At 61.4% G+C, this 15,229-nt stretch overlaps 1 protein-coding gene across 2 annotated transcripts; it reads left to right on the top strand.

The window, feature by feature from the left end:
• The first annotated feature begins 5,853 nt into the window (after positions 1-5,853).
• On the top strand, positions 5,854-13,707 carry LOC123929755 (galectin 3 binding protein). 2 transcript variants are annotated; one of them, XM_045985788.1, is made up of 6 exons: positions 5,854-5,987; positions 7,375-7,455; positions 8,416-8,607; positions 9,066-9,197; positions 10,293-10,551; positions 12,292-13,707. In XM_045985788.1, the coding sequence occupies exons 2-6, from the start codon at positions 7,404-7,406 to the stop codon at positions 13,343-13,345; spliced, it is 1,689 nt and encodes a 562-aa protein (XP_045841744.1). In that variant the 5' UTR covers positions 5,854-5,987; positions 7,375-7,403; the 3' UTR covers positions 13,346-13,707. The 2 variants fall into 2 exon arrangements, with proteins under 2 accessions (XP_045841744.1, XP_045841743.1); XM_045985787.1 differs by having other exon boundaries at positions 5,862-6,012.
• Positions 13,708-15,229: the final 1,522 nt, after the last annotated feature.

Raw genomic sequence — 15,229 nt, 5'->3', positions numbered from 1 at the left:
TGCACGTGACCTGGGACAGCTTCTCTAACTTTTCTGTCCGTCGGGTCCTCGTCTGTAAAGGGAGGATGCTGTCCGAGTAGCCCGTGCTCGCTTGGTTAGTGTGTGCTCACCCCCACCCCCCCGCGGCTGCCTGGGCACTGGGGCGCCCCGGATCGCTGGGCAGGAGGAGGATCCCAGGAAGGAGGGCTAGACCCGTTAGTGTGGCTGTGAAGCTGCGGGGATGAGACCGTTTCCGAGGGCCGCAGGATCCTAGGAAGCTGGTCCCTGATTCCCTCCTGCAGGGCTGCCTCGGGCGCGGTCGCACCAGGCGAGTCCCTCCACTCTCCGCCTGTACTCCAGCGAGTGCTCCCTGCCCTGGTGCCCCCCATCCCCCCCACCGGCCTGAGAGCTGCCGAGCTCCAGATTCCACTCGACCCCTTGTGGTGTCCCTACCCCTGCTCACTCACGCCTTGTAACTAGCCCTTCAAGCCCCCTCAGCGACCCCAATTTGGAGCCGTCTGTTTCCTGCCGGGAGCCCGACCCATCAGACACCGCAGGGAGGTCAAGCAGGAAGGTCTAGAAATATCCGCGGACTGAGCGACAAGGAGGACCCAGAGTTCTTGGTGATCCTGGCGAGAACAGTCCCAGGAGAGCCGTGAGGGAGATGCAGGAGCGCGTCAGCCTGGGGCAGGAGGAGACAGGGCATCGCAAAGCGAGGAGCAAGGATCCAAAAACCCGCCCTCGACCCTCTGAGAAGCTGCGAGCATGTGGACGCCACACGGGGTGACTTGGGCCCCCACAGTTCTCCGTCTGTTCGGCGCGCAGCTGATCAGCAAAAAGAAAACTCCCGAAAGCCACTTCGGAACGGAGTGAAACACAAGTGACTGAGATTAATTTCTTCCCCAATGTTGACCCTGTCATGTACACTTCCAACTGGTAAGTTCCAAAGTCAACTGCACCTTAATAAAATTGTTAAAAAGATCTAAATAAAACACCTTCACACAAAGAAAATGGTTTTACTGGTGAATTGTATCAAAGATTTGAAGAAGAAATGATGCCAAGCCCCCACAAAATCTTCTATGATTTTGGACACTTCCCAACTCATTTTATGGGGGCTTCACTCTCCTGATACCAGAACCAGACAATATATTACAAAAAAAAAAAAAAAAAAAGAAATCTAGACCAGTATCCCCCCGTGAACATAGATGAAAAATCTTCGGCAAACCTTTAGCTGGTTGAATCCAGCTGTGTATGAAAGAGAAAATAGTTCATGAGAAAGTGTGGCTTACTCTGGGAATGCAAGATTGGTTTAATACTCGAAAATCGCCAAAATCCACCACATGGACAGACTAAGAAGGAAAAACCATATGATCATCTCCAAAGATACAGGAAAAGGACTTGACCAGACGCACTACCCATTCATGATTTTAAAAAACAAGCAAACAAAACTCTTAGCAAACCGAGTGGAAAAGGAACGTCTCTCACCTGGTAAAGGGCACATGCAAAGCCCTGCAGCTCATGTCCTACTTGGTGCTGGAAGACTGGAGGGTTTCCTCGGGAACCAAGGCAAGAATGGCCACTGTCCACCCGCGCCCCATGGCTTAGCTTCTTACGGTGAAATCATTTTACACAAGAGACGTTGCCACACTCAGTGAAGCTGTGTTCCCTGACGCAGCCTTCTCTGGTGCGGACCTTTCCAGTTACCGCGCCTGCAAGCACCGTCGCTGCGCTCACCACGCTTCGTCGCAGTCGTCCGATGCGGTGTCCCGGACAGCGCAGTGAGGCAAGGAAAAGAAAGTCACTCAGACTGGAAGAGAAAGAGCAACACTGTGTTTACTTGCCAGTGACAAGACGGACTGGACGGAGAAGCCTAAGACATCTCCAAATTAGATACAAGCACGGGGAAGGCGTATAGACCGAAACTCCTAACACGGGTGAGCTCAAAGCCCGAGTACTCGGAACGATGTGCCGCCTCGACGGACGGACTGCTAAATCTGAGACAGAAGTCACAGGCCTTCCACTGTCTGGCTTCCGGACCTCATATGTATTAAGCCATAAGCAATCAAGTCTGTCGTACTGGCAGGAGAACAGTGACCTGTACGTCGAAGGAACAGAAAGGAGCCTGTAAACAAGCCCCTGTGTGTGTGATCCATGGCTTCGGGGCCAAGGGGCCAGGGCCGTTTCGTGGGGCAGAAGGTTGTCTTTGTGTAAGTGGCGTGGGGACAAGTCTGATCTCTGTGGAGACCAACGACGGGAACCCTCAGCTCCCACCATTCACAAAATTACCTCGGGATCGATCCTAGAACTAAAGGCAGGAACGAACGCTACGAAACTCAAAGACCACGGACTTTGGGTCAGGCAGAGACGTCTTCCACGTGTCACCACAACAATGAGACTCTGAGCTTCATGTAGATTTGAAACCTTCGTCCTTCAGAAGATGCTGTGAAGATGAAAAGGCATGGAAAGATGAAAACAAGATTTGCAGATCCCATCTGCTAAAGGACTTGCATTCGGAGTGTGTAGAGGGCGTGGACGACTCGGTAAGAAGGCAGGCAGCCCGATTTAAAACGCACCTGAGCTCCAAGTAGGCCCTTCCCCAAAGAGGACGTATGAGCGACAAGCAAGCGTATGAGAGCTCAGCGGCGTTGGCGTTATGAGGCCCCGCTGCGCTCCCGCCAGAACGGGTACAGTTAAGGAGACTGGCGACACCAAGGGTCAGTGAGGATTTAGAGTGGCCGGGACACTCTGACACTTGCCAGCAGGGATGCAGAGCCGTCAGGCCACTGCGCGAAACAGTCAGATAGTTTCTTAAAACGTTAAATATCTAGGGGCGCCTGGGTGGCTCAGTCAGTTAAGCTTCCGACTCTTGATCTCAGCTCAGGTCTTGATCACAGAGTTGTGAGTTCAAGCCCCACACTCGGCATGGAACCTACTTGAAAAAAAAAAGTTCAACATCTGCCATATGACCAGGTAATCCTATCCCTAGGTATTTTACACAAAAGAGAACAAAACTTACGTTCACACCAGGTCTGCTCCCCGAATAGTCCGAAGAGCTTTATTATAACAGTCGCAACCCGGGAATGTCCCAAATGGCCTCGACACAGAAAAGCAGAAGCAAACGGTAGTCCGTCCGTCTGGGGGGCGAAAACAGAGGACAGAAATGAGCCTATTACTGGTATTTGCATGAATGAACCTGTGAAGCATCACGCTCAGTAGAAGGACCCAGATATGAAACATTACATACCGAATGTTTCTACTTCTATGGAATTCTAGAACACACAGTTCGGTGGTGGCCAGGGACGGGGGCTGCTGGAGGGGACTGACTGCAAAGGCGCATAGGGCGCTGTCGGGGTGACGAAGACGTTCTGTGTACCGTGACTGTGACCCCAGTTGCCGTCTGTGTACCTGGGTCAGAACTCATTCACTCCACGCGTGTTATTGTTGGTAGATTGTTCTCAAGCCAATTTTTTAAAAAGAAAAGGTGTGGGTTTGAATCCCAGGGTCTTCCCTTCCAGCTGGCTGCTGCCTGCCTGCACCTGTTTTCTCACTACAGAGGGGGTTAAGAAGAGCAGCTGCTCCCAGCGCGGCATCACGCGTGTGGACAGTCCATGGCAGTAGTCGGTGGCGTGAACACTGGGCAGGAGGTGGGGTCGCCCACAGGCTGGCTGAGCGATCTCTCCTGCCTCGGTGGCAGTGGCTTCCTGGGGACAGCAGCAGCGTGCACACCATCACAGCCGGTGTCCGGCGCTTTCAGTCTCCTTCTCTGAACTGAGCCACTCCTCGCAGGACCAGGCATCTCAAGTGCCAGGTCCGTGGTGCCCTTGCAGAAAGCCCCGGGGAAGCAGACGCGCTGATCCCGCAAAGAGGCCTCAATCCTGTATTTTACTCCCTTCCACTTGAAGGACTTCCCAGGACTGTGGGGCTAAGGCTTCCGCAACTTGAGTTTTAAACTTGCCGCTGTGAACGTTAATGAAAGGGAAGCTCCTTAGAGCGGAGCGGGGTGGCCGGCGGCTGCGGCAGACCCAGCGGGAGGGAGCTGCTTGCCCCCCGGACGCCACTTACCTGCCCCACTCCTGTCCCCCGACAGCCCAGCCTGGGAGACGCCCCCATGCTGCCAACTCCCGGTTTACCCCAGCGGCCTTTGTGTTTCCAAGGACCCTCCCTTCCCGCCCTGTCAAAGAGCCTCCCCGCCGCTCCGTGGACCCGCCCGTGGCTCTGCGTTGGTTCCTTGTTGCAGGTTGCAGTTCGAGGCTCTTCCTGAATACACGGGTGTTTGCGGGCGGGACAACGGCTGTTTTATGTGTAAGGTTAACACCGCCAACACCTCCCGCAGGGCCTCCTTTGTCTCCTTTTCCTGATGGGCAACGTATCTGGGGAGAGCCCCATGGGACCATGTGAGGAAGGTTCTGGAGGTTCTGTGCCCACAGACCTGAAGCTTCTTCATCCGAACGGGGTCTTAAGACTCACCGTCTCTTTCGCCAGCGCTATTTGCAGACGTCTGCAGTTTCTTTGGAGGGAGTCAGGTGAACCCTGGCACCCCCCCAAAACCTCGTGTCTTGGGCAAAGGGCCATTCAATGCGTGACCTCACCCCAGGACCACAGGTTGCCAGGGAGACAGTGTGTCTCTGCCAGTGGCTCTCAGCCCTGGCTGCACATGGCAGCCACCCGGAAGGCCTTAAAAGACCTGTGCCTGTCCCCACCCAGAGACGGTGACTGCATGGACACAGGCATCAGGAGTTGGTAAAATTCCCACCTGACTCCCGTTCCGAAGGACAGCTCTCATCCAGAACCTTGGGATGCAGGTGACCGAAACATAGCGGGCGCTGATTGCCTCGTTTAACCGAAAATCCCGGGACTTGACCTTGACTTGAGGCCGGCTGGGCCAGTGGCTCAGACTATCGCATCAGGACCTGCTACGGCCTCCATGTCCCGGCTCTGCCCCATGCCCCCTAGAGGGTCCCTCTAGAGGGTAAGCGAAGCTGACTCTCACTGCGCTGGGTGCCCTCATGGGCCCTCCCTGACACCGTCCCTGTAGCAAGGGACCCGCAGACCTCTGAGCTGCCAGCTCTGGGTTTGACTCTGGGGGAACCTGGGGTCCTCAGAGCACAGCCTGGGAGCGAGAGAGGTTGCTTCCCCGAGGGGAAACCACGGTGCCACTTTCTCCCAGAGGCCAGGGATGGCTGGAAGGTGGGCTCCATTCTCTACAGCCACTCCAGAGGCTGCATCCCCTGCCCCGCTGGGAGATACTGGGAGAACAGCCGGCCTCGGGGGTGGGTGGCGCCGGTGACCAGCACAGGCTCTGGGGGTCGCTGCTGCGTGTGGGGCCGGCTCTTCCCAGTGCCGGCTGCATACCAGGGCGTGTTTTCTCATGTCTCGGAGCCTCCTTCCTGCTGTTGGGGGGATGGCTCTGTGTGGCCTCGCAGAGGGGGCCTCTCTGGGGGGGGGTCAGGCCTGCCAAGCGCTCAGAGCCAGGCGGACTCACAGTGAGCAACCATCCCGGCGGCGTCCCCCCTGCTGGCCACGTGCCAGACCTGGGACACAGCTCAGAGCATTCAGGAGGAGCCCCCAGTCACACCGGCACAACCTGCCTGGCTGTGCCTGTCCCCACTCTGCCTCCCCCTGCACCCCTCCCGCCCTCCCCCAACGCCAGCCCTGGGGGCCCATCCAGCTGGGAAGACTATTGACATTCACGCGTGGCTCTTGGCCGGCTGGCTCTGGTGACGGGCGGCTATGCCTCCCCGCCCGGGCCGCCGCCACCCCGACACCCACAGTCGGAGCTGAGGGGGAGGAGGGCCCCAGGGAGTCTTGTCGGCAGCCAACCCCAGAAGAAACCCAAGTCATGTGGTTTCTAGGAATCGAAACTAGACTGTTTTCTCTAGTATTTCCTGGGAACAGCCTGAACGCACTCCACACTAGGAGGGTTTTCTGGGTTGAAGGGCAGCCTGCAGAGGGAGCCTGCGGCCGGACGGGGAGAGGCTCCAGGGCAGCTGACAGGTACCCTCAGGCAGGTAAGCTCCTGCCTCTTCCTCTCAGGTGGGTGTCCCTCTCTCTACCCAATGTCACTTAGTGGGCATAATCTCCCCCTTTGTACCCAACTGGGGATCTGGTGCTCCTCCTCAGCCCAGGGACCATCACGGCTGCTCCCAGATCCAGAAGGTCTCTCTGTATGGACAGCTGTTCAGGTTGCTCACTGCACAAGGACAAAGGGGCAAGCAGGCTTGGAATTCAGCCCAGTGCGCTTTCCCCAGGGCTGGCGTCGGCCCAGGCCTATACCTGTCCAAAGGAAGAGTATCTTTTCCTAATTTGCAAAAGGCACCAAATGAGCCAGGGACAAGCAGCCCCTATCCCAACCGCATAAGTGGGAGAGGGAGTCAGGCTACACTAGGTGGCCGTGAGTACCCTAAGGGCAGCCACGTTTGCGTACAATACACCAGGCACGATTGGCCATTGTTAATGCGGAAGCGGGGTGCTGCCTCGGGGTCAGCAGGCCCTGACCTGTAGGGGTGCCTGCAACAGCTGCCTCTTGCTGGGCCTAGGAGTGCCGCGGGGCCACGGGATTCTCAGGAGAGACAAGGACTGGCTCCTCCATGTTCAGGACATGGGGGACACAGTAGGTGCAGAGCAGGTTGGGACAAGTCCCAAGAATTCTAGAGACGCAAGAACTCCAGGCAAAAGCTGGACGAGCTGGGCCTCCCCATGCCCCTGTGCCCCATCCGGGCTGACTGTGCGGTCTTGGTGGCCCCCGCTTCTCAGAGCCTCTGGTTCTTGGGGACCCTGACCTCAGGCAGGTCCCCACCCAAGCGCCTGCTCCCCCAGCCCCTACCCAGCTGCATAGTCAGTCCCAGACCTCAACCTTCATCCCCTTCCGTCCCCCTCCCAGCCACCTCCTCTGGCCCTCTCTGTCACTCCTGCCTGGCTTTCTGTGGCCTCCTGATGCATCCTCTCCCTTCGGGGGCTCACAGATAGCTCTCCAGGCACTCCCCCAGGGGTCCAGCGGCTTGAAGATAAAGCCGAACCGTTAGCAAGGCCTGCCAGGCCTCTCCGGTCTGGGCCCCGCAGGCCCCCAGCTCCTCCCCCGACCCTTCCCTCCCAACCCTACTGGCGGCCACGCCCAGGGCCTGCTTCTCTGAGAAGGGCTTTTGTTGTTACTGTCCTACGGCTCAGAGACCTCCCCCGGGCCCCCTTCCCTTGTCTGGGCAAGTCTTACTCCTCCTTGGAGGACCACCTGCCCCAGCAGGTGAGGGACCCCCGTCACACTCACAGCTCAGAGGAGCAGGGACTGTGCCCGGCTGTTGTCCTCCACACACAGGGTCTAAACGGTCCTGGACAGACAGGGCCTGGTCCCAAGGGCTGCCCAGCTCTGCCTTCTGACTCTGCTGCTTCCTTCCGCCCCAGGACAAGGGCCTCCCCTCCCAGGAGAGGCCATGGCCATCCCATTGCCCCTCTGGATGTGGCTGCTGGTGGCAGGGACTCAAGGTGAGCTGTGCCATGTTTGAGAAGCTGCCACTCCCCCTGGAGAATCGAGGCAGTGTTCTGCTCGGTGCCTAGGTCGCTGGGGTCAGCCCGGGTCTTCTGTCCTGCTTGAAGCCCGGGTTATCCTAAGTGATGGTGGCTTGTAGGTTCTGGGGGGTAACAAGGGATTCTTGATTTCATCCCGTGGGAACCAGAGGGACTGAAGGGGAGGAGCCCATCGGACAGACCAAATGCGGGGAGCGGGGCGGGGTGCATGAGTCAGGACCCTTCCACACAGTCAGACTTCCAGTGTTCCGGACGCCGGTCCTAGTGCTGTCTGCACCCCGGGCTCGGGAGACCCCGTGGAGCCCGGCTACTCCCCCAGCTGAGAACTGCCCTCGGACATGGCACCCGGCCCCTCCCTGATCCCATCCCAGAACAGTCCCACTTTGTCTCTGCGCCCGACTCATTCTGCCAGTGTTTCTGGGTGCCCCTGGGCTGGGGATCCCTGGGCGGGCTGCCCCAGGACTCCCCCCACAGCCGTCCCAGCGGTCCTTGCTGTCATGTGCACGGTGCACCCCAAGCCCCATACACCACCCTCTGTGGGGGCAGCGTGGGCCCCTCCTCCTCCCCGTTCTTCCGGGGGCCCCACTTCCCCCACCCTGAGGTGCTAGGGCCCTGGTTCCCCCTTCCGCCCCTTGTCTCTGTGTGGAGGAAGACTCAGACCTCAAAGACAAGAAAAGCTGCTTTACCCTCTGTGGGGGCGGGGGGGTGCACGTGTCCTACTCCTCCCCGGGGGGGGAGCCCTCGAAGATGGATGGGGGGTGCTATAAGGCTACAGGGGCAGTGGGCACCCCCCGGGGAGGAACTTGACAAGTGACGCTTCCAGGTGGGGGAGGTGACGGGCAGGTTCCCTGCTGGGACGGGGCCCCCGCTGCCTGGCCTCCATCCCTGCTGATGCCTGTGCCCTCGGGAGCCCCGTAGGCGCGGAAGATGGGGACATGCGGCTGGCAGACGGGAACACCCCCAGCGAGGGCCGCGTGGAGATCTTCTACAGAGGCCAGTGGGGGACCGTGTGTGACAACCTGTGGGACCTGACGGATGCCGGCGTCGTCTGCCGGGCCCTGGGGTTTACGAATGCCACTGAGGCTCTGGGAGGAGCGGCCTTTGGGCCAGGTAGGCCTGCCTGCCCCAGGAAGAGACCGTCACCTAAGACCTGCACGTGGCCCTCCTTGTCACGGAGCCCTGGCAGACACTGGGATCCTGCCGTCCCATTCCCTTGGGGCACGTCCCTTCGTGAAATGCAACCCCCCCCCCCCCGCCCGAGTCTGGTGCAGGGAGGCTGGTTCTGATGACACAGAACTAGGCCAGCTCCTCAGCGGAGGCTGCTTTGTGGCACAGAGCTCCAAGCTTAAACCCGGAGGCGTGCTCGAGCAGCCCCGGCTTCTGCCGGGTGGCGGACAGACAGGGGACCGGGAGGGATGGAGAGCCGCGGTCCCAGTCGCAGGTCAGGAGGCCCGTAGAGCGCCTCTCCTGTGGACGCTCTCCCGCCTTTGCACGGCTTCTGGGGGAGCAGCCCGTGCACCGGCCCTTCCCCCAAGCCCCGCCCAGCGTCCTCCTTGCTGTGCTACCAGGCACCGGCCCGGTCATGCTGGACGAGGTGGAGTGCACGGGGACGGAGCCCTCGCTAGCCAACTGCACGTCGCTGGGCTGGCTGAAGAGCCGGTGCAGGCACAGTCAGGACGCCAGCGCCGTCTGCACCAACGGTGAGCCCCAGGGCACACACGCCCTCCACACCAAGTTCCCCTGGGACGCCCCCACCCCCAACCCCGGCCCAGAGGAGACAGGACAACCTCCAGACCGCCCCCCCGCCCCCAGCAGCAATCCCAAACTCCCCACCGTCCTCCAACGGAGCGGTTCACAGAGGCCGTGTTCACCCGGGCCCCACAGACCAGAGCCGCGGGCCACCTGCACGGGCCACCTGCCTGTTGCTGCTCTAAACCCCAGCCTCTCCCCGTCGTCAGTGCTCGTTCTGGAACACAGATGGCGGCGCGCACATGCCCGCGCAGCAAGCAGAATGTGCCTCAACCTGCACCGTGGTGGGAGCCCGCCCCTCCCGCCTCTCCCCTGCCCCACGACCCGCGCTGACCTCAGCAGGCGCTCTGTGCAGTCCCCCAGCCAGAGTTACTGTCATCCACTTGTCCTTCTTCCTGGGCTTCGCATGGCGCCAGAGGGCACATCAGAGCGTTGATACAAGGATAGGGCAGCGGCGTGGAGGGCTCGCGGTGGGGTGTGGGAGGGGGCAGGGCCGGGAGCAGTCTGGTGGGGAGCCCACGGTGGGAGTGGGGGCCAGAGGAATGGGGGGCTGAACCCACCTGGCTGCCGTGTCAGGACCGACTCGCACCTGCTGGCGGCACAGACAGACCAGGTGGGTTTAGTTCTCAGCTCGGCGTTGGGACTGTCGCGGGGAGGGGGGCGGTGAGGAGTTGCTTCTCTAGGCCTCGGTCCCTGAGGGAGGCTGCCGGGGACCCCAAAGTTCAAAACTGAGTTTTCAGAAGACCCTCACTTCGGACCGTCAAACCAAGGAGAAGGTTTGGGTTCTTAGAAGGGGCCGCCTGGGTCACCGCTTGATGGGTCCGGATTGTAAACGGGTGGGGCCTCGGGCTCTGGAAGCCAGCAGGGGCCGCCTGAGTGTGGGGGAGCAGGGGAGCTGGCCCAGGGTGCTCGGCGGTGGGGGCTCTGGGCCGCAGCTGGGAGCGGCACCCTGGTCTTCGGGGCCGGGAGGAGCCTGAGTCCAGGGAGGAGCAGTGCTCTCGGTGACGCGCCTGACCCGACCATGCGCTCCCCTCTGCCCCTCCCAGAAACCCGGAGCACCCACACCCTTGACCTGTCGGATGAGCTCCCCACGGCCCTCGAGCAGATCTTTGACAGCCAGATGGGCTGTGACCTGTCCATCAGGGTGCGGGTGCGGGAGCAGCAGCAGGAGGGCCTGGACTTGTGCGCCCACAGGCTGATCCTGTCTTCCAACCCCGAGGCCCAGGCCCTGTGGAAGGAGCCGGGCCGCACGGTCACCATGGAGGTGGACGCAGAGTGCCTGCCTGTCGTCAGAGACTTCATCAGGTGACCGCCCCCGGGATGGGGGTACCAGGGCCCAGGCTCGTCCCCTCCGACAGCGAACCACAGGGCTACGGCACCAAGCACACCGGTGCGCTCATGAACACACACACGTGCACGGCACACACGTACTCGCACACTCACCCACACACGCCTGCGTGCAGCCACGCTCATTCATGTGCACGGGTGCACAGGCTGGGCTCACAGTTGTGCGTTCCACACTCACCGGTGTGCACACACTCTCCCCTGCCGCACTTGTGTGCACACACCCATTCACACCCTCGTGCGGATACGTGCGTCCTCTGCACTGACACCCACGCTCACACACACACACACAGACACACCGACTTTCACCCGACACTGCGTAAAACACCTCCCGGACCACCTGCCACGATTCTAAGAGGCTTCCAGCGCTCTGTGGGTCCCGACTCACCAGGAACAAGAAGCCTGGCCCGGCTTGGCGAGAGGGGGCTTCAGGGGCCTAGGGCAGAGCTGGGAAGGGGCCCCGGGGGTCGCCCAGAGCAGGAGGCCCCTTGCACACTCGAGCCCACGGGTCTGGGCCACTTGCTTCCCAGCAGCACATCACACAGCCTCTGGGGAGGCCCAGACATGGATGTAGTTGGGGAGAAATCAGGAGCCCAGAAACACACACACACACACACACACACCCCACCTCTTAGGTAACGTACGGATGTGGTATAAGATTTCCAGGAACCTACAACCCAGTTATGAGTTCATCCTCCTGCTCCTCTCGTAATGACCTTGCTTGTGTGAAAGGCAGGACCCCTGTGACCCCAAATCATCACCAAGTCTTACCCAGGCCTTTGCACACAGCTGCGCTGTGCACGTGATGGGCTCGGCCGCGCGCGGGAGCCAATGCCCCGGATGAGGAAACTGACACACGGGGGGCCAGCCTGTCCTGCGCCTGGGCCGCCGCCCTCCCGCCAGGCCGCCCTGCTGGGGCCTCCCCGGGGCCGGCGTTCAGAAAGCATCCGTTTAAAAAGAACTGTTCCTTTTTGTTCTTGAGACCTAAAGCTTTATGTAGCGGGAAGGGACATTTAAGAGAGAACAACAAACGGCCATGGAAAGAGATGAAAATGGTTTCTTTCCAGCCACGTGAGAAGTTGGTAGCTAGCCTGCGCCCCTCCCAGTGGGGTCAGGGATTTCTGTGATAGGTTTGAGGACGAGGGCATGTGCCGTCCCACTCCTCCCCCTTCCCGGGCCCAGCTCGAGTCGTGCCCTGGGTCACCAGGAGGGGGGCTCCCAGTTGGCAGGGGAAGCGGACAGGGGACAAGCAGGGGTAACGCCCATGTCACCGGGGCACGAGACAGGGGACGGGGACCGAAGGGGTCCGGAGGGGACAGTGCCACACCGCCGCTCCAGGCACCTGCGCCCAGCCAAGGGGTCGGCAGTGACGGACGGGGAGGGCGGAGAGCAGGATGGTGGGGCGGCCTCGGTCACGGGGGAGGGACGGAGCCTTGTGCTCCAGGACCCTGGGATCTGCCTGCTTGCCTGTGCACATGGCCCTGAGCCTGCCTGAGACGGGAAGGTGGGCTGACCCAAAGGATAAATCCACGGGGCCCAGAATGCCCCTCGCGATGGGTGGTGCCCCAGGGGGAGTCCGTGGGTCAGCAGCCAACACCTGGTCGGCGGTGGTATCGGAGAGGCAGGCTCGGCACACGCCCGGGAACCCCGTCTCCTGCAGGGCCAGGGGACGCCAGGGGCTCAGCTCTCGCTCCCTCCCAGGTACTTCTACTCCCGGAGGCTGGCCGTCTCCCTGACATCCATGAAGTGCTTCCACAAGCTCGCCTCCGCCTACGGCGCCCGGCAGCTGCAGAGTTTCTGCGCTGGCCTCTTTGCCATCCTCCTCCCCGAGGACCCCTCTTTCCAGATGCCCCTGGACCTCTACGCCTACGCCCTGGCCACGCGGGACCCCGTGCTGGAGGAGCTGTGTGTGCAGTTCCTGGCCTGGAACTTCGAGGCCCTGACGCAGGCCGAGGCCTGGCCGGCCGTGCCCACGGCCCTGCTGCGGCTCCTGCTGTCCAGGAGCGAGCTGGCCGTGCCCGGCGAGCTGGCACTGCTGACAGCCTTGGACGTGTGGGTCCAGGAGAGGCAGCCTTCCCGCAGGGAGGTGGAGGGCCTGGTGGAGCAGATCCGGTTCCCCATGATGCTGCCCGAGGTCCTGTTCGAGCTGCAGTTCAACCTGTCCCTGTACGGGGGCCATGAGGCGCTGTTCCAGAAGAAGATCCTGCTGGCGCTGGAGTTCCACACGGTGCCGCTGCGGCTGCTGGCCCAGCACAGGGGCCTGAACCTCAGCGAGGACGCCTACCGGCCGCGGCTCTACACCTCGCCCACCTGGAGCGCCTCCGTCTCCGGCAATTCCCAGGTCTCGTCCGGCTACTGGAACGACAACTACCGGTCCTTCCAGACCCCGCAGCACCCCAGCTTCCTGTTCCAGAACAAGCGCATCTCCTGGTCTCTGGTCTACCTGCCCACCGTCCAGAGCTGCTGGAACTACGGGTTCTCGTGCTCCTCGGACGAGGTCCCCCTCCTGGGCCTCTCCAAGTCTGACTACTCAGATCCCACCATCGGCTATGAAAACAAAGCCCTGATGGTCTGTGGGGGGCGCTTCGTGGCCCAGGTCACGGACTTTGAGGGACAGAAGGCCAGGATCCCCAGTGCCCTGGGCACCAACAGTTCCCGGAGCGCCTCCCTCTTCCCCTGCCCGGCAGGCTCCTTCAGCAGCTACCAAGCGGTCATCCGTCCCTTCTACCTGACCAACTCCTCCGACGTGGACTAGACAGGAGCGCGGAGAACCCGGGGCCTCCCAGAGCTCGCATCCCCCCCCCACCCCAGCTGCTTCTTGTCTGCAGCCATCCCCAACAGTGGCCACCAGAGGGCGCTCCTGCTTTCATTGATCTGAGCTTAGGAAAGTACTGGAAGGTTTCAACAAATGCTTCCCACTGCACCCAGAAGTCCCAGGACCACTCCCCACCCCCAACCCCCACACCGCCGCCGCCCGGCTGGTTTCCAGGTGGGGAAGCAGAGGGACCTGGGCGGGGCAGCTGCTGGATTTTCCACGCCGATTTTCACTCCCCTGTCCTCTGCTGTCCCCCATCTGAGATCACTAAGATTGCCTTGGGATTCCCAAGTTCCCGCGGTCGTGCACAGTCATGAGTCCATTCCGCACACGGGCGTTGGGCGTGCTGGGCCCTGGGGCACAGAATGAGCAGACACAGTCCCTGTCCTCATGAAGCTACAACCTGGGGGTCAGGACACAAGTAGACAGACATGCGGGGTCGTTAAGATTGGAGTGAAGTGACAGGTGAAGGAAACCAAAGGAGGTGCGGGGGGGCGGGGGGGGCTGGACCCACTCGGGATTAGAGCTCTGTGGGGACGTGAGGAATGAGCAGCGGCGCATGAAAACGGGGAGGGGGTGCACTCCAGGGAGAAGGAGCGGCCCCTGCTCAGCTCCGCGCCTCTGTCAATCCTCATGCGTGTGCAGGGACGGGGACCCCGTGCCTGTGAGAATGGGACCTGGAAGCAATCTCCATGGCCCTCCGCAAGGTGGCGGGCCACAACACCCACGACAGGGTGCACCGGCCGGAAGGACGGGCTGAACGGTACTGGGCAACCCACAGAATCTAGGCGGCGGGGGGCCGAGTCTGGGGCCCAGAGAGAATGCCACCCCTGGGTTCTGGGTGCCCAAGGCCGCCCTCACCGCAAGGGGGATGGGAACTCAGAACTTCCCTGCTTCTCCGTGATACATGCTCCAGGCCCAGGGTCCCTGGTGAAAGCATCTGGCTGGCTGAGCCCAGGCCACGATGCCGGCCACTCGGCCGGGGTCTGAGCACAAGCCTCTGGTCGGTCATGGCCTCAGGAAGGGGAGGCAGCACCCGGCTCCCCCGGTGGAAAGAGCAGGGGGGTCAAAAGGTGGGAAGCCAAGACGGCAGCAGGCCCCGCCCCACACTTCTTCCCCTCCCGCTGCTGCAGACGCAGGGACACCATCCTCCCGCCTGACCCCCGCCACTGCCACCAGCTCCGATGGCGCACAGGCCCCAGCTCTGCCGTCGTGGCCACTCCTGTGGCCGTCCTGTGCCATTGATCATTTTGCTTCTGTTGCCGGTTGATGAGCCCGGTCACCGCGGTCGGGCCCAGCAGCCGGTCAAGGCCGACAGAAAGCAAACGTTCGTGTCCATACGCCCCGGATGCAGCAGGACACGCCGCAGGTGCGGTCAGCCCCGTGGCACCAACGGCGGCTCCCCGCTCCTCTGCTCCCCGGCCCCCGTGGCCCCTGCCTGTGCGGAAGCCTGCAGCCCGGCCATGAGAGGAGGACCACCCCCCCCGGGTCTGCCTGAGTTCCTTCCCGGCTCCGTATGCTTTTGAGGGTCAGCCCTGCTCCCCCAGCACCCCTCAAGCCGCCCTTGGACTGGCCCAAGGCCATGGTGAAACTGTCACCTTCCAACTCGGTGGGACGTGAAGGGGCCTCGTGGTAGAAACACTGGTCTCTTGGCGGGGGCGGGGGGACCTTTTCCACGAACAGTCACGAGACATAAACGTCCTCACCCTCTGTGACTTCCAAGACATCAGTCTTCGTCCTCTTCCCGAACCTGCCGTCACTCCCTGACCCTACTCCTTCCGTCCCAGGCTCTCTGACCAAACCCCTAGCCCTCTCCAAGGGCAA

Source organism: Meles meles, chromosome 18 (assembly GCF_922984935.1).
Source record: "Meles meles chromosome 18, mMelMel3.1 paternal haplotype, whole genome shotgun sequence".
Classification (NCBI taxonomy): domain Eukaryota; kingdom Metazoa; phylum Chordata; class Mammalia; order Carnivora; family Mustelidae; genus Meles; species Meles meles.
This window is presented reverse-complemented; position numbering and strand designations above follow the sequence as displayed.